This window comes from Carettochelys insculpta, chromosome 2, assembly GCF_033958435.1.
Source record: "Carettochelys insculpta isolate YL-2023 chromosome 2, ASM3395843v1, whole genome shotgun sequence".
NCBI classification, from domain to species: Eukaryota; Metazoa; Chordata; order Testudines; family Carettochelyidae; genus Carettochelys; species Carettochelys insculpta.
In genome coordinates, this window is record NC_134138.1 from 264,000,205 (window position 1) to 264,025,954 (window position 25,750).

The 25,750-nt window shown below is 40.4% G+C and overlaps 1 protein-coding gene across 2 annotated transcripts in view; it reads right to left on the reverse strand.

Moving 5' to 3' along the window:
* The window catches only part of DPP6 (dipeptidyl peptidase like 6), a 612,774-nt gene that overhangs the window by 54,820 nt on the left and 532,204 nt on the right, over positions 1 to 25,750 (reverse strand). For both annotated transcript variants that reach the window (XM_074986299.1, XM_074986298.1), the window contains 8 exons: positions 24,557 to 24,711; positions 22,849 to 22,946; positions 18,525 to 18,648; positions 18,042 to 18,080; positions 10,048 to 10,155; positions 9,339 to 9,430; positions 4,349 to 4,396; positions 1,542 to 1,660 (listed from right to left, as the gene is read on the reverse strand). In XM_074986299.1, the coding sequence (XP_074842400.1) occupies positions 1,542 to 1,660; positions 4,349 to 4,396; positions 9,339 to 9,430; positions 10,048 to 10,155; positions 18,042 to 18,080; positions 18,525 to 18,648; positions 22,849 to 22,946; positions 24,557 to 24,711 (783 nt within the window). The remainder of the gene's footprint in view (positions 1 to 1,541; positions 1,661 to 4,348; positions 4,397 to 9,338; positions 9,431 to 10,047; positions 10,156 to 18,041; positions 18,081 to 18,524; positions 18,649 to 22,848; positions 22,947 to 24,556; positions 24,712 to 25,750) is intronic.

Consider the following 25,750-nt stretch of genomic DNA (forward strand, 5'->3'; position numbering starts at 1 on the left):
AGGTGCCCACTTCATTAGAAAGTTATAGAGTTTCGCATTAATTCCTAATATGTCTTTAAAAAGGTAATTCAATGGTATTGAACACAGAGAGCATTATTAAAGTCACACGTGACTGACATACTTACCCCAGTCTTCTCCTCACCCCTCAATGCTCTGATTTGCCAGATCAATCAACTTCCCCATTCCTTCCAATCCCTCGTACTCATTGTTTCCCGTAACCTCTCAGACTACACTTACCTTTTAAAATATAATTATCTACAAAAGGACAGCAAACTGTGTTGAGATTACTGCTTCCAGATATAGTCCCATTTTAAGTACATGGAATCTGAAACTGAAAGAATCTTTCAAAATAAAATAAATGTGTTAAGTGTGACCACTGTACCACGATGTATACTGCACTGCCTGGCAATTCCATAACCTTATTCGGTACCAACCCTCTTCTTGTAGTTATCTCCCCCAACATTCGCTTTTATATACTGTCTTTGGCTGACGACAAAAATCCACACTACACAGCTATAGTGCTATACATGCCTCTGTTTGATGGTAATATTCAAAAATCTGTATCAAAACACAGACTTGCCAAGTAATATTTCAAAAGCACAGAAGCTATGGAAGAGCTTAAGTCCTATTTTTAAAAGTGACTTGAGTACTTAGGGCCACATTTTCAAAAGTAATTAAGAATATAACAATGCAGGGAGGCTTCTAGTGGGCTTTTCAACACTACTTAAGCAGGGTGCTTAACTACCATTGAAATCAAGAGCCTAAAGCCACTGAAAATCAATGGAATTTAGGCTCTTAAGTGCCCAAGCCACTTTATAAAATGGCTTTTGGCAATGCTGGAAATTTTACGCACAGGGCATGGATATATTGACCCACTCCTTTTGAAAGGAAGACGCTAATGAGCCACTTCAACAGATGCTAATGAGGTGCTGCTATGAATACGCAGCACCTCATTAGCATAATGGCGGCCGCACATGTTTTGAAAGTGCCGCTTTCCAAATGCATGCCACCGATGTAGACAGGGGCCTTTCGAAAGGACCCGTTGGATTTTGAAAGCCCCTTCTTCCCATTTGGTTTTGGGCAGATGAGGCTTTCAAAATCTGGGGGGTCCTTTTGAAATGCCCCTTTCTATACCAATGACATGTATTTGAAAAGCGGCACTTTCAAAACATGTGCGGCCATCATTATGCTAATGAGGCATTGCATATTCAGAGAAGCCCCTCATTCGCATCTGCCAAAGTGGCTCATTTGCATCCCCTTTTGACAATGGGGGGGCTAGTGTAGCCATGGCCACAGTCACTAAACTCACAAAATAACACATGACAATGGATCAAAGAAATCACTAAAGACTGAATCAGAGAGAACTATTTTCATCAGTTAGCATCAAGATTTTTTTTTAAAATGTGTTTTTTAAATCATCCATCAAAATGAATTATTTGAAGGCAACAGATCTTTGTGCTGCTCACTGCAGTTTGGAGGAACATACTGAGCTTTGTTACTGACTTCTCTAAAATCTACCCTTAATAATAAAAGAAACCTACCTTCACAGGTCAGCAAGAAGTACTCCATGTTGCGACTGAATGATGCACTGAAATAAGTACAGTTTTCAATCAAGTCACAGGACAGACACTGCCTGTTGAAGTTTCCATTAGTGCTTGCACTGAAAAAGTTAATACATGTACATTGATGTCAAATGAGCAAGGGCTATTGTGCATGAACATCTTCTGAACTTCATCTCAACAGAGAAACAACATTAACTTGTTCAGCATTCTTAACAGACTAGACATTATGAATTGTCAAACTGTTGTGTTTGGATTTTTTTTTCTTGTCAGGATTGAAAAGATATTAACAGGTATTGTTGGCTTTGATGCAAGTCAGGTTAGATGCTACAGTTTTCCAAAAAATGATGCACGCAACTGAACTTTCAATATAAGCAGAACACTTCAGGGAACAGACATGAAAGTAGGGATTATTTCTATGCTAGATGATGATTACTGAAAACAAAGGAGACCTAGCAACCTTTTTTTAAGAGGCAGCTTTTCTGATTCACTGGTGGTTGCCTCATAGAACGACCTGTCCCTTTGCATCTTCAAAGTGGGTTAACCACAATATCCAAGTAGAAAGAAAAGATCATGTTTTGCCTGCTTTGTTTTTGAAGTAAACAGTCTGGTCTGTGCGTGTGCTAAATAGCACCATGCCGTGAAAACCTGAAATTACCATTTATTCACAAATGAAAAATAACACTTACTATGTCTATAGCATTTTGCAACTTCAAAATACTCAGAACACCTTGGTGAGACATGTCAAGATTATATTCCATTTCACAGGTAGCAAAACTGAAGCTGAGCAGCTGTGTGAACATCTCCAGACTACAAGAACTATCAGTGGCAGAGCGAGGGTCATCACCCAGCTGTCCCGGCTCCTATTCTTGTGTTCTCTCTAGCTCACACTTTCTTTGCAGATCTGTCCAAGGGTGACTTACTAACTAAGAATTTACAAACAGCCAGTATAAAGTGTCATAACTCTATTGACTTCCATGGGCCTGTGACAATTTATGTGAGTCAAGGCTCCATCCTTGGTGCTACATGAGGCACCTTTAAAAGCTGGTTGGGCATGACAAGGTGGAAGTTATATGAATCCTGCCACTGCTTCCTGTGAAGAACTCTTCCTGAACTGAGCTTTCACACTGAGTCATATTCACTCCAGAACAAATAACTGGTCCATACAGATTCATCATCATCATCATCATCATCATCATCAACAACCATGGTTCAGTGCCCCTTGGTGTCTGTTGCCTCTCTCACTGTTTCCTTCCGTCTTTCCCTATCCAGTGCAGAGCGGCTTAGTTTCTGTAAACAGATTCAGCACAAGTTATTTAACTAAAGAAATGTTGAAAGCAGCCTAACCTCTTGCAAAGCTCTGCTGAGAGCAGTGGGTAAATAGAGAGGCTAAGGAGGATGGGAAAAAAATTAAATTACTGATAGGTCAGTTTGTTGTAGTCCCTTCCCCACCTGAGAAAACACCCACTACATCACACTGTGGGATGTAAATATACTGACAAATGAAGGGAACACTGCCATTCCCTTCAGAGCTAATGCTTTCTAGGAAGAAAAAAAAAATACCACAAGATGGGATGAAGGAACGATTTTAGAAGAGAGGAAAAAAACAAACCTAAGGCTGTGTCTACACTACCTCCCTACTTCGAAGGGAGGATGGTAAGTGGGGTGTCAGAAGATTATTAACAAAATGCTGCGCTGCATATGCAGCAATTCATTAAGCTAATTCTCCCCTGCGGTGACTTCAAAGCGTTAAACTTTCGAAGTGCCTGGGCAACTTCGAGGTCCCTTTACTTGTTTTGAAGTACTGGTTCGTTAGCTGCAGCTACACGCAAGCTGGCACTTCAAAGTTTAACACTTCGAAGTTGCCGTGGGGGGGGAGAATTAGCTTAATGAAGTGCTCCATATGCAGTGCAGCACTTCATTAATACCTCGTGACACCCCACTTACTATCCTTCCTTCAAAGTAGGGTGGTAGTGTAGACAAACCCCAACTGTCAGTATGTGCCTCTGTTTCCTCATCTGTAAAATGAGGCTAATAATATTTCTCTCTTGCCCAAGGTGTTCTGAGAATTAATAAAGTGCTTAGAAATCTTATAGTAGGCAGTAGTAGTAGCATCCTTCAGTCTACGTAGACTATGGATTGCGCCCTTTGTAGTTCCATTTGGGATCACAGAAATCTTGTATGAGAAAACATAAGGCTGGATTCTAAAGCCTCTTGGCTTAAATAAGCATTTTCTAGGATGAAAATCTTTTTATTTGCTCCTTTTTCTTTTTTACACAGCAATGTATGTATTAGCTGCATTATGGACACAGTGTATATAAGTTATTATAAGAACATCGGACCATATTGGAGCCACATGAAATTACAGAAGAACACATTCATGAACGTTTAATAGTTTTGTTCTGCCTATTTTCAAGACCGAGAACTTCGATGGTTTGGTTAGATTTGCATTCAAACAGTAACCCGACTATGAAAAATACAGATGTATGCAATGACACAAGTTTCTCAAGTGCATAACAATTTTGTTTGAAAATGTTTCCACTGTAATGTGCTGTTTGCTCTAGAGTGGGACCAAGTTCTAAGTAGCAATGAAATTGGTAACTGCTCAAATTTCAAGCATTTCAAATTTGCCCTTGCTCTTTCACACTTTGCTGACATACTCATATTTATTCCTTACACTCATTTGGAGAATAGCTGTCATTAATGATGGGCACAATCCAGTTTCTGTAATAATCTCATTCATATAAGAATAATTGGAAAATTATTTCTATAGAAGGACTAGAACATACCTGTATAAGTGACGCCGTCTTGGTAAATCTTCTGTGCTGAGGAAGTAACTAAGAATACAAAGTAAAGTAGTGAGAATTAGAATTTTGGAAGGGGATTTACACATGTTTTTAAACAGTATCTCCATCCTCATGCCCTTCCTGTGAACATTTTCCCTGATCTTGTGAAACAAACTGCAAGAATATTGGAAAAGCAATCAAAAGGGTCCTCTCTTCAGCACAGGATCAAGGAAATGTTTGGGAAACTGCATAGTAATTTAAAATAAAAACAAAAAATATTTCAACGGTGAAGTATATATGCTAGTTGTGCTTCAAGGGAAAAGTGCTCCAAGCACAAAACCAAATTTAGGTTCACAGGCCTGGCTTACCTGAGTAATTGGACGAGGGTGATACTTTATTCTTGGGATACAGGATTAGGCAGGTAAATGGATCAGCTGGGTGGAAACAGAGTTTTGTACTAGCTAAGATAAGGGAGGAAATTTTAAGGAATTGTTTACAGTGGACAAAATAACAATGGAAACAATAAGTCGGAAACAGGGTGACCATCCAGCCTATTTCTAGAGGGACAGCCCTGTATTTCAGGTGCCAGGATTCATCCTGATTTATTTTTAAAAAGCAGAAAATTGCCCCATATTTGCAACAGCTGGACCTGTGTGACTCCTGCCTAGCTCCCGTAGGGGGAGCCAGCAGCCAGACCAGCATGCTTGCTGCCTGGCTGTCTGTGGCTCAGGGAATCCTGGAGCTGGACCAGTGCAGCTGTTGCCTGGCTACCCTGGGAAGTTTGAAGCTGGACCAGTGCAGCCGCCTCCTGGTTCCCAGCTCCTTGCACCTAGTGGGAGTCAGGAGGAGTATCGGCATGGCTGCCACTTCCTTTCTGGCTCCCCAAGGCACAGGGAGCCCACTCGTGTGATGTGTGGGGCAGCTGGGGAGGTCCCACAGGGCAGCAGCTGCAGCTGGGGAGCCGCCACTCCTCCTTGCATCCTGTATTCGGGATACGAAGATATGGTCACCCTAATGAGGAGCATAAAGGTTAGACAGAGTGGATTGTACATGGACAGCAAGAAGACAGGGCATGCTGCCCAGGGACTGGTTCCCACAAAGTCAACAAGCCAATCTCAAAACGTGTGGTGCAATGTAATGTAGACAGGTACATGAAGGATGGAGATTTTTATCTAACATTGGTGTGTGGAATACCAGGAACCCACCCTGTACATTTAAGACTAATGAACTCAGTGGGGCTCCTCTGTATGCTAAATAAAAGAACTTCAGCATTAAGACCAGAGTCAAACTGAGTTCTGAGGGGAATGAGTGGAAGAGGTCCCAGAGGTGACCCCAGCATAGTGGTATTGTGACTCAGATTGGATCCCTTTATCTGGAGAAACCAACATACACTTTATTATATGAGTAGCTTTACTGTCAGGGATCACAACCCAGCAGCTTAGCAATGGCATGAAAAGAGTTTAAATTGGAGGAGGTTTCCAGGGCACTGGAGGACTAGGTAAAATCTAAGGGTGAATATTCTAGATTCCCGGAGAGATATTGGGGGAGAATGAGTGGAAATGGATCTCCACTGAACAGGGCTATATAAAATGCAGAAAAGAGAAGCAAAATACATGCTATTGAAGGAACTAATGCTGGAAATAAAACTCTGTGTAGAGAAGTAAAAGAGTTAACCAGCATGGGAAATTTTGAGAGAGAAAAGAGCACAAAGAAATATATAAAGTATATGCTGTGCAGTCTACTGTGGCATTTTTAAAACAAACTGTAAGTGGATATTAGAATGGGGCTTTCAGGACCTATGTAAAAGAATGATTGGCAGAACAGAGCAGAGGTCTGTTGAATGCTACTGAAATGTTAAAAAATAGAACCCATTGACAGCCATGAAAAAAAAAGGATTTCGTTTTTTTTTCTCCATAAGGAAAAGAAAACCTGAACCAAGGCAGAAGTTTCACATGAATTACTTCCTGTGGCTAGAACATTGCAAATGAAATGTGCCACCTTAAAGGATGAGTTTAAAAAGTATAAAGAGCAAATGAAAGTTGTAAAGAAGGAAATAAAATACATGAAAACGGTTCCTGAATGGTCAGGGAGAAAACAGTATTTGCTCTCTATTTGCATCCATTCAAGGCAAAAAGCAGCCATCCTTCAAGGACTGTATTTAGTGAGCAGAGTTTTGCAAGTAAAGTATATTAAATTAAGAAACAGGTGCAAAAAACTTAAAAAATAAATTTGAAGCTGCAGAAAGAATTCAGCTGAATATGTGTCACTTTGGAAAATACATAAGTGATTTAAGGAAAGAGAATGTGAAGTTAAAAAGAACTTTTTGCACAAATAAACACAGCAGTTTTGAGGGAATTAAACAGTTGGGGACTGGGGCAATAAATATAAAGAGCAAAGCCCAACAACCTATTTGAAAGTGCCATCCATGTTCCTTTTTTCTTTTAACAAGTTATTCATTATGAATAATAGAGCTACTTTGAATGGTGCAGTGGCCATTCAAAAACAAGACAAGACCTCCAACCATTGAAATCTTATCCAAAAGTTCTATTATCTGTGGCATACAATGCATTTTACTAAGAAAGTAAAAACAAAAACTATATGGGAAAGTTTTGTAAGTTAAAAAAGAGATTAAAATATCTTAGACTAAAAACAGGTCCAAAGGGTTTGGGGTTAAGACCTGTTAAAGAAATATTGTTCAAAAACTTTCATTTTATGTATGTGTCAGTGTAACAAAATGTTGACGTTCTGAAGCTACCTAAAGCATTGTGCCTACTAAAATGTAGTGAAATATAGTTTTAAGTTACTTTCTAAACAAGCATAAACAATTTAGAATGTATAAGACTATCAAGTGGGAGGGCAACTACATCAAAAGGAATTTAATAGGATCACCCCAGGAAATTAATATGTCACTGAGGCCAGGTCTAGACGAGGCATTAAAGTTGATTGTATATATGCAGTTCTAGCTACAGCAATTGCTTATCTAGAATCTGCTTTTCTGCAATCGACTTAGCTGGCCTTCCTCACAGAGTTCCTCCCTTACTCCTTGTGAGATTGAGGAGTACAGGAGTTAACTGCCAACCCCAGGTAGTTCAATTTTGTGTGTCCCTACCAGGCACATGAAATCAAACCCCAGATTGACCCTGACTGGGTTGATCTTGCACTTAATGTAGACATACCCTGAGAAACAAGCTGACACAGAGAGGATGTGGGAACACGAACAAGTACGTTAAGAGAAAACAGCACCAAAGTTCGGCATCCCCTAAATAAGCAATATCAAGGACTCATTAATGAAGCTCTGTTAACTAATAGTATTGCAATTGATTTTAAGGAAGTATGGTATTAAGTCAAAGTGTTATAATAATGTCATGTGTAATTCGTGGGGAAAACATACAATGCAAAATAAATGTGTTTTTAAGTGATACTGAGTAAGAAAACAGAGAGGGAGCTGTGCTAGTCTATATAAAAACTTTTGGGAAGAAGGGGCCCCTGGAAGGAGACCTTCCTTCTGGAACTCCCCCCACCCCCGGGCGCTGCGCTTCTACATGTTGTTCTGGAGTTTAGAAGAGCATCTTCTGGACTCCAAATCATGTGACCTTATGCTAATGAGGCACAGGGATTTTGCATCCATGCCTCATTAGCATATTTTGGGCTGTTTATTAGCATGCCGCTTTCTCCGAAAGTGGCATGGGTAGAAACAGCCATACGGTGCATTCAAACAACAAACGTCGCATGTAGCTAAAAGTACAATGTGAGTAATCATGCAAGCTTAGCCCTCAGCTAACACAGAAGTCAACAGTAAAAGAGAGGTAGCCATGTTAGTCTGTATCTTAACCAAACAAAAAGCAGTCCTGTAGCACTTTAAAGACTAAAAAAATAATTTATTAGGTGATGAGCTTTAGTGAGGCAGACCCACTTCTTCAGATCTGGAGATAGTGCTGTACTGGAACTGCAGGCATTTTTAGCAACTTCCAGGTTTGGGCCCTTAATTATCATTTTTGACTTTTGACTCACCTATTTAGTGTGAATGTGGGATAGTGGCAGAGACAACAGATCATTTTAAATTTACGAAATCTAGAATTCACGCTCTGGCATCTCATTAAACTTTGCTCAAAACAGAAATTCCACACAATGTGAATTGGAATCCTTTTCAGAATACCTCTTCCATGCTATTGTGCTGAGATTTAGGACAATGGCAAAGATACCAAGAACTGGAACATCTCGTTTCACTAACAAAGGCAAGGTGAAAATGAAGTAAACTGCAAAAACATTATTGGAGTTTATAGAGTAAAAATGTTTGTTCATTACAATAATGTTTGTGCAGTCAAACAGAATTCTTTCCAACAATAGGAGGTCTAAAAAGAGCAAAGTCAGGAAATGAACACAGAACTCTCTGCAAATTTTAATTTAGAAACTGCTGAAAGAGAAATATAGTGACACACTGCACATGCACTTATTTGTAAATCGGGTTTCTTTCTATGTTTTAAATATCAAAATAAGATTGTTACTAAACACACAGGCTACGTCTACACAAGAGGATTTTGTCGACAAAACTCTTGGAGCATCTACACATAAAATGCATTTTGTCTACAGAGACTGTCGACAAAAAAGCTGCGTAGACACTCTGGGTGGCCCTTTTGTCAATGGAGCAGGTCAACAGATCGATCTGCTTTTATGTGTAGATGTGATCTGTTGACAGAAATTTTGTTGGTACATCTCCTCTTCCAACAGTAACTTCTGCAGACAGATGCTTCTAGTATAAATGTAAACATGAAGTCAGTGGTATGACCACTGCAAGACTTAATATAGACTGTAAACTAGAATTTAAGACACTAACAGATGTAGCTAATCCTCCGCTGCTGTCTGCATGTCTAGCTGTTCATGCACACACTTCTTGTGTTTTGAAGATGGCTGCTCTAGAGTAAATAACTCTAGAACCAGAAGTAAAAGATGAAAGCTTGTTTAGTTTGCGACTTTTGCCAGCTTAGTTACTTACATTTTATGCCTCTTTTCATCATATGCCAAAATCTTTGTCACATCCCAATCACCAGATGTAATGGACTGCAAGTTATCACTGCTGCTATTGGGCTGCCAAGAAAAAAAAAAGCATGTTTTCTTTTTTCCGAAAAGACAACACTTAAACAAGACAGAAAAAACTTTGTTTTTATTTCTCAAAACATGAAGCTCTCATGACTCCTCCATGACTTGTGATTCTAATTTGTGATTCTCCCATAAAGTACTGCTGTGAATTTGCAGAAACACTTAAATATACTGAATCAGACTCATCTCTGGCAAAATTCCATTGATGACAATGGATTAATTGGGCCCAACACAAGGAATACAGATAGAGTCCTTTCCTCTGAGCTTCCTGTGCTCACACATTCTGGATAATAACTTTGGATGATTGTGCAGTGCCACATCAGGAATAATGGAGGAGGAACTTGTTAAATAAAATGGTGCCATTCTTTGAGTTTTGCTTGAAATGTGAAGTTCTTTTATTAGAAATCTAAGCTAACTGTGTCATTTGAAACACTTATTGCTCCTATATGTAAAATGCTACTAGCATCTAGCCTTGTGAAGGTATTCATCTTTACCATTAGAGTGATTCAAACTCTACATTGACACCTGGGGTCTAAACACAAATATGATGCTCATGGCTTGGTCTAGTCAGCACTGACAAAGAATAACAACAGTGATTGTTTCACCTGTGATGATGACATGGCAATATGGTAGAATTTTCCTCGGCCTCCCTGAGGAATGGCTCGGATGAAGAAAAACTTTCGTCCATCTTTGGAAAAGATTGGCTCTTCATTCTGTAAGTATCAGTCAAACAGGTTTAATTACCACTAGTCAGGGCTTCTTGGGTGATTTTTAAAACACTTCAACACTTCAAAAATGGGTGGGCTTTCTAACAACAACCTAAAACAAAGAAACAGCCCTCCTCAAAACAGAGAAAAAGAGTCCTGAAATTTTGAAAACCCTTGTCTCTGTATCCCCAACGAAGCAGTTTTCTTTCAGCTAGCCTGTTGTGGAATTAAAGGGAGACAGACAATAAGGAAACATTCTTCATTTCAAAGGAACACCTGTTTGCAAAGTACAAAAAAAAAAAAAACCCAACCCACCAACAAACAAACAAACAAACAAAAAAAAAACCCCGTCATGCCTACAGCAAAATTTGTTAGGAGACAACCAGAATGCAGCATTTTAATAAGTACACACTTAGCAGTGTGTGCCTAGCAAATCTTATTTACTTAGCTGGAAAAACTGCATTTCAATGTGTATTATTGTATTTTCTTAAGGAAACATCACCAACCTGTCTTTCAGAATTTAAGCCCTACCTCCTTCCTACCTCCTTCCCTACCTTCTAACAGATGATCCTCAAAAGTATTTACAAAGATAGGGTAGGGGGAGAGGAGAAAGAATAAAAAGAAAGAAGGTCTTTTAAAGCTGTCTATGCTTCAAGGCTCCCTGGTGATTGATTTTCATCCCATTTTTATGGCTTTCAGTCAGAGAGAGACAAGATGCTATGTATGGAAAATAAATTAAAAAAAACGCTGCAGACAGTAAGTAGCTCTTTTCTGAAGATTGCTTTGTTGTCTTTTCTGCTATCTGAGTCCATGGGTGGCCAGGACCTTTTTACTGGAAGAGGTGATTTTTAGAGTAAACTGAAAGGGACACAGATGTATAGTACCTGAGAGTTGCAAAACTCACTATATCGTGGCATTTGGCTAGTTGTACATCCTTTGTTCCAGACTTCCTCATCAAAAGGCTGGTTGCTAACGTAAAACAACTTTATTCTCTCAAAAGTGCATATTGAAGGAATTTAGGAAGAATCTGAAGCCTTCCTTCTCATGCCACCAGACATTGTTTGGAGTACAAACAAGGCTCTGCCGTCCCTGTCCATCCATCATTACACTTTTAGTAGGCTGGTAAATCCTGTAAGTTTCCCCGTCTCTGAGAACTGTTCAATGGACAGTTTTCCCCTTGTGTGTCCCACGAGCCAGCCAATGGGCACACCTGCCATGGCAGATACTCTGCCCTCATTCTTAATACAAATCAAAACATGAGGTAGAACCACCCAAGATCAATAAATAATAACTTGATCATACTGGGAATTGTTTTAATGTTATAGATTAATTTTTGCATTAACAAAAGACGAATCCATTTTACATTTGTAATGTTGCCACAGTATGTATTCTTTGTTTTACTAGCATACCTCCATTGTAGCCAACAAAGCTGCACCATTCAACAAAGGTGCAGAATTTGTATGGCTTGTACAAATTTCATAGAATCATAGAACACTAGAACTTGAAGGGACCTTGAGAGGTCATCAAATCCAGTCCCCTGCCCTCATGGCAGGACCAGCACTGTCTAGAGTCTCTAGGCCGTCCTTAACAGGTGTCTACCCAACCTGCTCTTAAATATTTCCAGTGATGGAAATTCTACAACCTCCCTAGGCAATTTATTCCAATGTTTAACCACCCTGATAGTTAGGAAGTTTTTCCTTATGTCCAACATAACCCCCACCCACCCACTGCAGTTTAAGCCCATTGTTTCCTGTCATATCCTCAGAGGCAAAGGGAACAATTTTTCCTCCCTCCTCCTTGTAACCCCCTTTCAGCTACTTGAAAACCACTATCATGGCCCCTCTCAGTCTTCTCATTTCTAAACTAAACAAACTTTCAGTCTTCCTTCATAGCTCATGTTTTCTAGACCTTTAATCATTCTTCTTACTCTTCTTGGGACCTTCTTCAATTTCTCTACATCTCTCTTGAAATGTGGTGCCCAGAATTGGACACAATACTCCAATAGAGGCCTAATCAGGGAAGAGTAAAGTGGAAGAATGACTTCTTGCGTCTTGCTCATGGCACTCTTGTTAATGCATCCTGTTTGCTTTTTGTGCAATGTCACTCTGTTGACTCATAATTAACTTTTGGTCCACTATGACCCGTAGCTCACTTCCCTCAGTGCTCTTTCCTCAACAGTTACTTCCCATTCTATATCTGTGAAACTGATTGTTCCTTCCTAAGTGGAGCACTTTGCATTTGTCTTTATTAAATTTCATCCTACTTACCTCAGACTGGTCAATTTCCTGGCTCCCGCAAGCACAGGGGGGCTAGGAGCCAGGCTAATGTCTGGTTCCCAGTTTTCCGCCACTCTGGGAGCCAGGAAAATGACCAGCACACCAGCCCCAGTCAGTTTCCTGGCCTCTGTAAGCCCAGAGGAGTCAAAATCCAGGCTGCCACCTGGTTCTCAGCTTCTCTGACTTGTGCGAAATTTGAGGTATGCAAGGTTGCCCAGGAACACAGCCCTCACATAACTTGGGGGTCTACTGTAGTCAGATTTTTTATGAGTCTGTTGTTGTGTTGCAGAGACTCAGCATAGACCAAAAAAAAATAGTCCACTGGGACAGAGATTTTTGGGATGCAGTCTTCACACCGTATGGAGCAGTGCTAAGAATCTTGACAACAAACCTGACCTGAGTTAAAGTCGATGTGTGTGATATTTTCATCTTATTAAAATAAATAGAAAAAATTAATTGGAAAGAGAAGCATTTTAAGCTGACAGTCTAGTATTAAATTGCTAAAATTGGCATTGAACAGATTGAAATAAGAAGTAAAATTAACTTGGTGGATGCAAGCATTTCCTGGGAGCAAGGCTAGTTGGAAGGAGGAAGAATTCATTCATTCAGAGGCTGGGTGACCCTGTAGGCAGAGCATGCAACTAGGGCTTGGGAGAGTGAGGTTCCATTCCTTGGTTTGCACAGATCTGATATGTCACCTCAGGGAGGGCGCTTCATTTCTGCCTTTCCCTCTCTCTCTTTAGGCTGCAAACCCTTTGGTGCAAGGACTGTTTCCAACTATTTCTGTGTACCTCACCTAGCATGATACTCTAAGTGCTAACATGCTAATTACAGTAACAGAGAGAAAGCCGTGCTAGTCTATATACTCTACAACACCACTGGTCATCACCTACAGCCCCCAACTCAATCCACTGCAACCAATTATTAAAGACCCACAACCTATCCTTAATCAGGATGCCACACTCCAGAAGGCCCTAGGTGACAGGCCTATTCTCTCCTACAGACAACTTCCCAACCTGATGAAGATTCTCACCAACAGCCACTGTCTATACTGCAGAAACACCAGTCCTGGGACTTTTCCTTGCAACAAAGCCCACTGCCAGCTTTGTCCACATATCTATTCTGGCGATACCATCAATGGATCTAACCAAGTTATTCACAGAATCATGGGCACATTCTCATGTTCCTTAACTAACATCATATATGCCATCATGTGCCAACAATGCCCAGATGATTTGTATATTGGACAGACTTCAAACTCTTTTAGACAAAGAGTTAATGGGCACGAAACAGACATAAACACACTCCTGATCCACGAACCTGTTCGCCAGCATTTTAATGGAGTGGGCCATTCTGTTAATGACTTAAGAGTCTGCGTGTTACTGAAGAGGAATTTTCACAGCACTCTTCAAAGAGAGGCTGCCGAACTGTCTTTTATATTCAAATTCAACACATTAACATGTGGTTTGAACCGAGATTGGAATTTTCTGGGTCACTATAGGGGCTCGTTTGCATACTTGGCTTAATCTAATTCTTGGCTCCCCCCGCCGCCCCTCTACTCTCTGATTTGCTCACACTGATAATTTTTTTCTGATTTATCCACCTTGATTACTGTTTTTGGTTCTCTACACCTTAAATACTGAGTCTGTTCTGGTATGGCTCTGGTCTGAAGAAGTGGGCCTGTCCCACGAAAGCTCACCTAATAAATTATTTTGTTAGTCTTTAAAGTGCTACGTGACTGCTTTTTTGTTATGCTAATTATAATAATTCTCCATGGGGATCTGTGGAGAAAAGCAGGCAGCTTTGAAAGCTCATTTAAGAAAGGTTCAATGTGTATTTATTTATTGGCACATACAGTTCTGTTCTGAATGAATTTGCTCCTATTTATTTCACATGCAGAGGGTCAAGGAATTTCTTAGACAGAGACAGAGAATATGAACAACTCTGTCTTTCTCCAATAGCTCCTGTGATGCCCTCCCAGCTCCCTTTATATCCCCAGGATGCTCCTGCCATTTATCTGTCTGACCCAGCTGAGCCCAGGTCCCATAATGAATAGTTTTGCCATGTGAATTTCAGGGAGATATTCATTGTTTGGTATAAAAGCTCCCTAACTCCCAGCATGATGGCCCCATGGATTACTTTCATGCCGAGAATGGACACTTTCAGAAACTGTGAAATTTACAAACCAAGACATCCTGGCAGAAGTCCTCATACACTCACCCTTGCTTAGTATACCCACAGTGGTGCAAGTACGCTTATATGGTCAGGTATACCATGCTATTAACACATTTATTGCTGATATGCCATACTAGAAAGATTGGTTTTCAAAAATGAATAATAAATTGAAGCTTGAGCACATACGAATTTATAAATAAAGCTAGTTATATTTATGCAGCTGTCTGCAGACAGAAATTATTATCTGCTCAACCGCAGGCTCTCTCAGGAATGGCAGCAGACAAAGGAGCACCCCATGCTGGCAGCTTCTCTGGTGTGGCTGTACCGCACCCCCCCTCTCCCCTCTGCCTCGCTCTTCCCTGCAGCTTTGTCTCCTGTCTTGGGTCTGGATAGTCCCATTGGAGGTCTGTGGTGATACAGCTGAGCTAGAGCTGCTGGCACAGGGTGCTGGCTCCTGGTAGCAGTGGGCCCATGCTTTGTTCCTTTCACTGCAGTGGTTCCTGGGAGACGCCTGCAGTTCAGCAGATACCAATGTCTATCCATGGATGTCTGCATCTGCATGTATAAATTTGTAGCAATGCAGGACTGTAGTCATGGAACATTTTTTGAGGGCGACCGCGGTCAGGGGGTTGGGACCATACCAGTAAGAGTTAAAATCTATTTGTTCCACTGTAATCTTACTGGTATTACCCTCATCTTGCCTTCCTCTCCCAGTACGTCGTCAACTTTTCCTTCTGCTACATCCTATCTAATATACTTTGTAAACTCTTCAGTAGACAGATCATATCTTAGATTTTCAAATCTGCCTAAGGCTATATCTACCCTGCATGCTTCTTTAAGCAGCATTTAGCGTGTGTGCTTGGCCGGACCCCGTCCCCGCCCAGCACTGGTTTCAGTAACAGCATAGATAGTGAGGTATATCTTAGATGAACAAAGTGTAGACATGCCTGAAGGTTTTGTGTATGTGTGAAAGGGCATTCTATATGCTTCAAAAAACATGCTTATGATATGAATATGTCATGACTAAGAGATGAATTATGCCACATATCTCAGGTAACATATCATTAGAAAGGTTGTGATTTACTGACTATGATTATCCCATTTGTATGCATGAATCATTTTTTTAGATCAAGTTAGAAATATTGAAGTGTGTATCTGTAATTGCATATTCACTGCTTTGCATCACTCCCATTGATTACACTTCAGGGCTGTGATGGCCCATTAAGAGGCAATGGAGTTTAACTTTTCTGCAGACATATGGGCCCACATCTGGAGAGTGGGGCCTTGCAGAGACATGAGACCATATCACCTGATACTGGAAGCCATCTTAAATCTACTTTGCCATGAGAAGCTGGGAGGAGGGCACACAAACAGAAAATACTCCCGCCTTATGCAATCTTATTTAAGCGAGGGCAGTTGTGCAAGTTCAGTAGTCAGTTCTCCCTGGATATGCCAACCATGATAACTTCTGGAAACACCTCAGACAGAACTGGGGAAGGAACTGGGTGCAGGGTGGAAGGATATCTGGTCTCTGAAGCAGATGATTAGAATGTTTAGGATGATATATATATATAAAATCATATAAAGTATATATATATAAAAAACTAGGTTTTTTTAGTGCATTGAGTTTAGCTTGCATGTTCTTTTTTATTTGTCTTAGTAATCTACTTTGTTCTGTGTGCCATCTCTTATTACAACTTAATTCCTATCTTTTATATTTAACAAAATCACTTTTGTTTATTAATAAACCCAGTGTAAATAATTGTAACCCGAGGCACCAAGGAGTCTGTCTGTTTCTCTTTTTACATTGAAAAAGAGTGTGAATATTATGCGCTTATACTGTGCAGATCTCTATACAATCTAACACAGATTTGTCAAGGGTTCAGTTCCCAGGAAGGCTGTGGAGTTGAATGCTGGAAAAAGGTCTCATGCTGTGCTGCTTACAGTGTGTGATTGCAGCCTTAGGGTTGTGACCTTTTCCCTTTATCTTGGCAGCAGCAGGCTGGAGAGCTAGGCTCAACAAAACAGGGTTACAGGGTGCCCAGACTGTCAGGGAAATTAAGCTCAGTGGGGTCTCAGCACATCAGGAAATAGTCCCAAGTGGGGTGTGTCCCATCACAGTATGTATACATTCCACACAGGTCTCTACTTGCGCAAGTGGGGCACTCCAGTCTACATGGCTACTTTCAGCCATGTACTGTCTTGCAGCTCCCCACTACTGGAGCCTTTCTGTGCTGTACGAAAAGACCGCTGCTGAAGGGGAAGGCTGCATCTTCTTACCATAGCTGGAGCCCTACCCTACCGGAAGAAAGACTCAGCAGTGGGGAAAGACTTCAGCAGTGCGGACACAGCTACATATCTCCTATACATTGCCAAAAGTGCTGTTGTAGTGTAGACTTTGGAACCGGAGGGCCATTCTTAGGCACTAAGTCACTTTGGTTTTAAAACACAACTTAGGGGCTTTTGAAGATTTTACTCTTTGGCTCATAAACCTCTAAGTCACTTTCCACAATGGGACATAAACACCTAAGTCACTTTGATTTTTTCAAGACAATTTGACCTTTGATCATTTAATTGCGATAGTTGAATTCACCCTGTGCGGAGGGCCAACAAAAGGATAACACAGCTCTTAAGTCCAATGTAAGGCTCAAACCAGAGCTTCATCAGGGACTTCAGTAGAGGACAGACCATCTGCTGACCTCTCTGCAAATTCCAACCAACACTAATTTTTTAGGTTGTTTCAATCCAAGTTCAACCAGGGTATGTCTACACTACAGCAACCCTTCAAAAGAAGTTCTTGAGGAAGATCTCTGCCAAAAAAACCCCCTTCTTTTGAAAGAGCATGTCCACACATAAAAAAGTGGATTGAAAAAATCAAACCACTTTTTTCTTGAAAGAGGGAGTCCATACAAGCCACACACTTTCAAAACCACAGGCCCAGGATCGAAAAATCCAGTGTCATGAGGACTGCCCTTTTCAAAAAGAGCCTCCGGGGCACATACACATGGTTTTCTCCAAAAGAAAAAAAGGTGCTCTTCCTCATCTGGGAGAGGAACAAGGCCACAAAAAAAAGTTCAATTTAATATAGAAAAAACGTATTTTGTGTGTAGACACTCTACAGGATTTTTTTTTGAAAGAGGCCCAGCTTTTTTGGAAAAAAAAAAAAAGCCTTTCTAGTGTAGACATAGTCCATATGTTGGGAATTACATTTTTAGCTGTTGGGGTCTGCTATGTAAAAAGGCATCTCAGATACATTAGATGAAGATGCTCCTTACTTCAGCTGGAAGAGCTTGTGTATTTGGTTAAGAAAATCCCTTTTATAATAGGAACAAGCACAATTTCAAAGTACCACTTGGAGTTCCAAATATAAGCCTTTTCTCTTGGGGGGGAGGAAACTGGAATAATTTGAAAGTATAATCATGAAGAGAAGATCACTCTTACCTGTCTGTGCAGCCAGGCTTCACTTTCATCTTCATGTTTCTAAAATGGAATGACATAATTAAACAGCGTTGTTTGCATGGGTTACATTTTGTTCACTGGTGCAGAAAGCAGTTTGACTGAATTTGAAGAGGGGTGAACAAGCAGAGAAAAACTATTCGAGCATTCTGTTTCAGAATGTAATCTTGGGCTATTCTTTTTGTCCTCTATTGTTGCTCTCTGATGAACAAGGAAGTATGCATATGGGAAGGTATGTTATCATACAGACAAAAAAAGAATCCTGATGGATATATTGCTCCCTAAAGAATGTAGCTCATATATGTCTTTGTATTCTATCTATACATAAAGTAGTGGGTGTCAGGTGACCCACTTTCAGATAACATAACTGAAAGACTTGGAGGTTTCAAACACGGCATTTTTGAAAAGTCTGTTTTACTATTATTGTATTTTGTAATCTCCAAATTTTGCTTTAGGTGTCTTTCCTACCTTTGTGCAGACTCCAGTGGTAGCATCACAAAGCGTCAGGATAGAAACATTCTGTGCCCTGTTCAGCCAATTTACTGCCACTTTGGTGCTGGTTGCCCATTTCACCATGGTTATGTAGTAGTCCCTAAATACATGTAAATGCATTCAGTTATCATTGCTGCAGGTTTACATCACTTAAGCATGTGCAAGAAATACTAATGCCAGGGTGTTTTGCAGCTCAGCAAATCACTGGGGTTTGCGGATCTTAGAATGAATGGACAGGAAAGGAAAAATATATTATTATTAGAACATCTCTGTATTAATCTTTCTTACATGCATTCATACAAACACCTGAAAATGGCATGTAGCTCCAACTGCCCACTCTGCATGCCAGCCGTGAAAACAGTTTACACAGAGGGATCAAATCTACAAACACAGCATAAGATATGCTATTCAAAACCTCCCAACAATAGGTGGAAAGTGCACATGGCTACAGAGCCACGCGTAAGAGACCCAACAAAATGCATGGACTATTTCCATTTTCACATAGGATTACTAACCTCTAACTTTGCATATCAGCTCAGTTACCAGTTTGGGTCTGGGGAGGAATAAAAAAGGTGGCTTACAGATTCTAGTGACTCTGGCCCAAGAGCTCTGATCCAGCTGAGGAACTTAGAAAGCAAATCAGTCCCCAATTCAAACAGACCACTACAACCTGTATGAAGCAGTAGTGACTTAGTAGTGGAGCCATGGTGAAAACAAACAAGTGTTAGGGAGTGGAAAATCAGATGGCAGGTGTTTAGCACAGCAAAGGTTTGTATAAAGAAGTCAATGGAGCTACACCAGTTGATATCAGAAACTGGCCCACAACCTCTGTCATTATATTCTTATCACTAAACATTCACATGATGGTAGCTATTAGGGAGTGGAGCGGAGGGGATGTGTAAAAAAATACATATAAGGGGAGATGCAAATTCTGAGCCAGTTAATGGAAGCAATCACAATTCTTCATTGTCAGTCTCAAAGGAATTAAAGAGTGAGACTCTTGCTGACATGACAAATCCAGAGATACAATAATGTACTGGTGGACAGTGTAGGTCAAAGCACCCTTACTTTATAATACAGTAACTTTTCATAGTGGGCAGTCTATAAAAGATTTCTTAGTTCATTTGTTTGCTATAAAATATGTATAAGGAGTTGTTGCTCTCATTGGGATTAAAGTGCTATGTCACAAGAGAGTACACTGTATTACTTTGGTAAGGATTCCCATACGTACTGAAGAGAAAGTGCAAAAGCTATAGAAATCTGTCTGTCTAGCAAAACAGCAAGCTGGAAATTAACTTTGTAGCTTTCAGCAATATTTAGAGCATGAATTTGGCTGGGGAAAAAACCCAATGAGTTCAGCTGCATGCACAATGCAGGAAGACAGGGCAACTTTGGGCAAGGTAAAAGTGTCCTGAAAATTCAGTAGCTGAAATAAGTTGTGATTTTACTCAATATCAGCAGTAGCACATTCTTTAGGTGGAAGAAAATGGTCACACATAATTAAATGACGCTTAAAAAAACAAACAAACAAAAAAAAACCAAGCAGCAGGTTTGGCAATAAACATTTAAAAGCAGCAAAAATAAAAATAAATGTTCATTTCAGACAAATTGTTGATTGGTGCATTTTTCCATAAATCTCACGAGAATCTGAAGTAATTATGTTAAATTTTAATGTCCCACAAGCTGCGTGGGATATACCAACTTAAACTCTTATTCTAGAAATGACACAGTTCAAATCCATTATTTTCTTCCTTGTAAAAGAAAGAAGATGAGAGTGGAACCTCAAATTCCCTCCTTACCACTTTTCTCTGCCACAAGGCTACAGAACACTGTCAGCTGACAATGTAAGTACTTATGTGGTTTCCATTACTGTAGCATCTACAGCAACCCCCTGGGAGGTAAGGAATTTTTTTTACAGTGGACGGACTGAGCTATGAGGAAACTAAGTAATTTGCTCAAAGTCTCAGAGGAAGTTCGTAGTTGAGCATGGAATCGCCCCAGGTCTTCAAAATCCCATGCGAACCACTGGATTATACTTCCTATTACTTAATGAGCGGGCAAGTGGCAAACTGAAAGTCCTACTTAGTTTTCAGGATTCCTCATTTATCCACAAGCACTGCTGAGTCCCACACCTGACATGTGCCTGTCTATCCATTTAGTCCATCCTATCACAGTCCTACACTGTGAGCCGAAAAGGAGAAGGGTCATCTTTTCATCTTTTCATTGTTGTCCATGCAGCATCCAGCACAGTGGAACCCTGATTCTTTATTGTAACAAGAGCAAGAGAGCAGTAATAAACAACAATAATAGTGAATTTCATTTGTTCGCACAGAAAATTCTCCTGAACGGCTCAGAAGGCTGCCAGGAGATATTTGGATCCCTTTGAAGAGCATCATGTTGCTTCTCAGAGCACAAACAATCATACTGTTTCGTCATGAGTAATTTACGTTCCTACAAGGACATATACAGTTTGCTGCTGGGAATCTAAAATCCAAACCGTGCATGCACATAACGGTAGGGATCTCAGCCATAACAAAACTCAGTGAATTACTGCCTGGTAAAGTGACACACAACCTTCCATTTTGTGATCTCAAAGACTGCAGTCAGTTCCTAGCTCAGATCCTAGTGACAGAGTTCCTTCCTTAGTAGTTGATTTGTTGATGATCTGTGCAAGGGCCAGACACAATGACAGTCTCCACACTGAAGTGTCTCCCCTTTTGCTCTCTGAATGCACCACTGAGGAACACTCATAGCAGAGACAGGCAAAATGTGGCTCCTGGGCCAGATCTGGCTGTCCGCCCAGCATGAGCCTTGGGCAAGCTCCCTGCCTTCCATGCCCCCGCACACTGCTCAAAGCAGCCGGCTGTGGTCCCATGTGCTGTGTGTGCCATGAGCCACTGGATGTGTGTGCATGTGTGCCCTGAGCACAGGCAGTGTGACACCCACCCCTACCGGGGGTTCATGGTGTACAGAGCATATGGCCCTTGTAGCTGGACACCTTGAGTAGTGTGCAAGGTGTGAAATGCAGGGCACCTGTAAAGAGGGTCCCACTGGGCTGCTGCCTGGTGCTGCCTATGTAAGTGCCTCCTGGACAGAGCCTGCACCTGGCACCATAGCCACTCCCTTTCCCCAACCCTCTGCTCCACTCCTGCACCCCCAACTCAGGCCACAACCCAAACCCACTGCATCCTTGCTCCTGTACCCATAACTCCTCCCAGATCCTGCAGCCCAATCTCCTGCTCCAGGTCAGAATCCAAACCCCCAGACCCCACCTCTCAGATCCTGCACCCCCTCCTACATTCCTCCTCCAAGTCAAAATCCTCTCCTGAATCCATACCTGCTCCTGGATCCTCCACCCCACACTGCATGCCAATCCCCTCCCCCAGTCATGACCACTTCCGTCCCCCAAACTTCCCCCACAGGCCCTACGCTCCCTCCTGCACCTAATTCCCCTACCCAAGCTCACTTCTGCACCTAACCTCCCTCTCAGATCCCACGCCGCTTCCATTAATATCATGGAACAGCGCGGCCCTTCACCACTTACCGAATCCTTGGAGTGCCCCCCCATTAAAAATTATTGCTCCTCCTTCACTTATGAGGTAGATAAGAGTTGAGCCCATTGCCCTGTACCTAGGATGATCAGCCACTTCCTACAGCTGGTTTAACATTTTACATTGTATTTATTTTTTGTGATAAGCTTCCTTGGTAACAACAAAATAATTTTCAGCCACATCTTCTGATGTTAAAATATAAAACAAACATCAACATTTTCTATGTCAATTCATTTTGTATCTTTCTCTTCTGAGTAAAAATTTCTAAGTTTTGGTAAATATTCAATCCTCAAGTTTTGAAAGCATTTTTTTAACCAAAAATGCTTTTTTTGTTTAAAACAAAAACAGCATTTGGAAACTGAAACTTTTACTTTCATCTGTCTTGGAGGGTGGTTGTTGTAAAAATAAATATTTTGATGGTAGTGGAAACTTCATGAGGAAAAAAGAAAATTTCTCAATTTCCCATGGAAAATAATTTGCTGTTTTTCCCCTAGCTTTTCCAGTTGCACTGGGAAGAATGCTAATCTTGAGCAAAATGGTTTTAAGGAGAATAAACAAAAATAACCTTTACACAAAATTACACATAAGAAAAAATAATTTCCCAGTGGTTCTAGTAGTTTCTACTTTTAATTTGCACAGAATGAAATTATTTAATAGTTGAAAAGGAAAAGGCTACACAATCAATATTTATAAAACCAATCTTTGATTTAAGCCAATGGTGTAATGAAGGAACCACACAGACAACATACCTCATTCTTTGATCATCAGGGGGAGTCATTTCCAGATCATGGGTAGGTCCATTCAAACCAATGACATGCAAAGAAATGCTTGGATTTTCCATTCCAGCCTAGAAATTAAAAATGAGACTATGTTACCATATATCTTATAATAAATAACACCTTACATTCATAGCCATAACCTTTTACTGAATAGATCTTAAAACAGCACCCGCAGTCTAAACATATCCTAACAGTGCACAGAAAACAACAAGCATGCAGTGAAGCATGAGGAACGTAGGATGGTAGGGTGTAACTGCCCAAATTTAAATATGGCTAAAACACTGATAATAATCTGCTACTTTTATGAAAAACGTCATAGTATCTTTAGCAACTAGGGCCAGGCACTGAATTTGATACCTTATTTGAAAATGGCCTGGTGTCCCTTCATGCCATATTGGACAATGGTTAAACACTGATTTACATGAAAGAATATCTTCTCTTGAATCATCGGCACCTACAATCGTTTCCTGCAACATCTCAATATTCTCTCATGTCCCATCTTCAGAAATGGCTGCTTCAACCTGGCTTAGCATGTGAGAGCTCAGGGGCTCACTCACCACACAAACTGAGCTGTTTGCAGGAAGCAGCTCTGCAGTACAGTATAGCATACTATACTGAAGCAGAAAGTAATAATATCTCCACTGGCTGGAAATGTATACAGGTGCTGCTCACCTTCAACAACAGTCTTCGTCAGGGCTCTGCAAAGCAATACGATTGGCCCTTTTCCATCCACCTTCTCTTCTTAAAACTAAGATGCAGTGTGTCTCAGAAGACTGTGGGTATGTCTATGCTAAAGAGTTATTCTGGAATAGCTTATTCCGGAGTTGTTATTCCAAAAGAAGATATTCCCGAATAATGTACCCACAATACAGGGAAGCCACAAAATAAGCAAAACTTAATCTGAAATAGTGTGTCCATACACAATGGAGCCTATTTAAGATTAGAGCCCCTGGAAGCTGAAATACTATGTCTACACAACAGTGTTATTTCAGAATATGCTATTCCAGAATATTTTATTTTGAAATAGCCCCTATTCCCTGTCTATACGGCCCCTATTTCAAAATATCTCTTTTGGAGTGTGCACTATTCCTCATAGAATGAGGTTTACAGAATTTGAAATAAGCCATCTGCTATTTTCAAATTGTTTTGAAATAGTGATTTTGTTGTGTAGACGCTCACAAAATTATTTTGGCATAGCAGCCGTTATTCTGAAATAACTTTGCTGTGTAGGCACATCTTATCTATCCTGACTATTATTCCACCTTGAATTTTACAGGAATGTCTAAGAACTAAATTTTCCTGATTGCCCTTTTGATTCAAAAGCATAAAACCCACAACTATAATTTGGCTTGAAACTTCTCAGATGTAATGATGCCCCAACTAGCATCAAAATGCAACTGATTTTGTCAAGGTACAAGAGAAAGAAAGATGTTTGATTTTACTTTTTCATTTTAAATTTGTGAATGGCTAATACCAGTTACAGAAAAAAATGTATTTTTAGAGGCAGTAAAAGTAAGGACCACATTTTAACAGTTCAATGGGAGATGAATGATCTTCTCTGTGTTTATTGCAATGTTTATGAATATGTCCTGTTATACATGATCATACTAGAGTCAGCTAGAAACAAAACAGTGAAATTAAAAAAAACCATTAACTGGGTGTTTATATTTTCCCTTACCTTTGGATAATGATATGTTTTAACAGTAGGGTAAAGGCTGCCAGTGTAGACTGGAATTTCCATAGTAGGTACTCTAGAGTCATTTATTGTTGCATATGCTAACCTGGTGCCATCAGGAGACCACCAATGTGCTATGTGGGTCTTCAAGATCTCTTCTAATTTAAAAAAGAAAACACACCTATTAGGAATATAGTGCTAGTTAAACAATGAAACCAAACTGGATGTAGCAGAAGCTCTTAGGCTAGTCACCAGGCATGGGATAATGTAACAGAAAAATCAGGAAAAAAACACTTATTAATTACACAATATCACTATTTAACACAACTGATGATTATTCTCAACATATAATTTAGTAGACATAAATACTGCTCAAGAAACATCAGGTTGCTTATGTTATCAGGCACATATGACTGTACAAGCACTGCAGTCACAGTGCAAGGTATACTGTACACAGTTATGTGGACATATGTGTTAATTGCATTCTATACATAATGTCCATATGCAAAACAGCAGTCATAGATCAACAGCTACACAAATGGAACATCAACATCACTGCTCTCCAGGAAACTAGGCTGGCAGATGCTGTGCCAATGGAAGAAACCAGCCACACTTTCTTCTGGAAGGGCTTGAGTTCAGAGGAATACCGCCTCTTCATAGCTGGATTTGCTATCTGGAACAATCTGCTGAGATCTATCAATACACCCACAGCTAAATCTGAATGTATGGTATCCCTGAAGCTCTGCACCAAGTCAGGATATGTCAATATCATCAGTGCTTATATACCCATGTTGGCGTCGCATGCCGAAGACAAGGATTGCTTTTATTATAATCTTCAGAAAGTTATCGACTCCTTTCCAACTGGCAAGCAACTGTACATCCTTGGTGACTTCAATGATAGAGTTGGACATGACCATCAGTCCTGGCCCGTCTGCCTTGGTTATCACGGTATTGGGAAAATGAACAAAAATGGTCAAAGGGTTCTCAAATTTAGCTCTCAGAATCAGCTCTGCATTACTAATACTTTCTTTAAACTTGAAAGAGTGTCACAAGGTTTCATGGCACCACTCCAGATCCAGTCACTGGCATCAACTTGACTTTGTACTAGTATGCAGGCAACATCTCAACACTGTAAACATTACCTGCACATAGCACAGTGCAGACTGTGACACTGATCACACCTTGATCATCAACAGA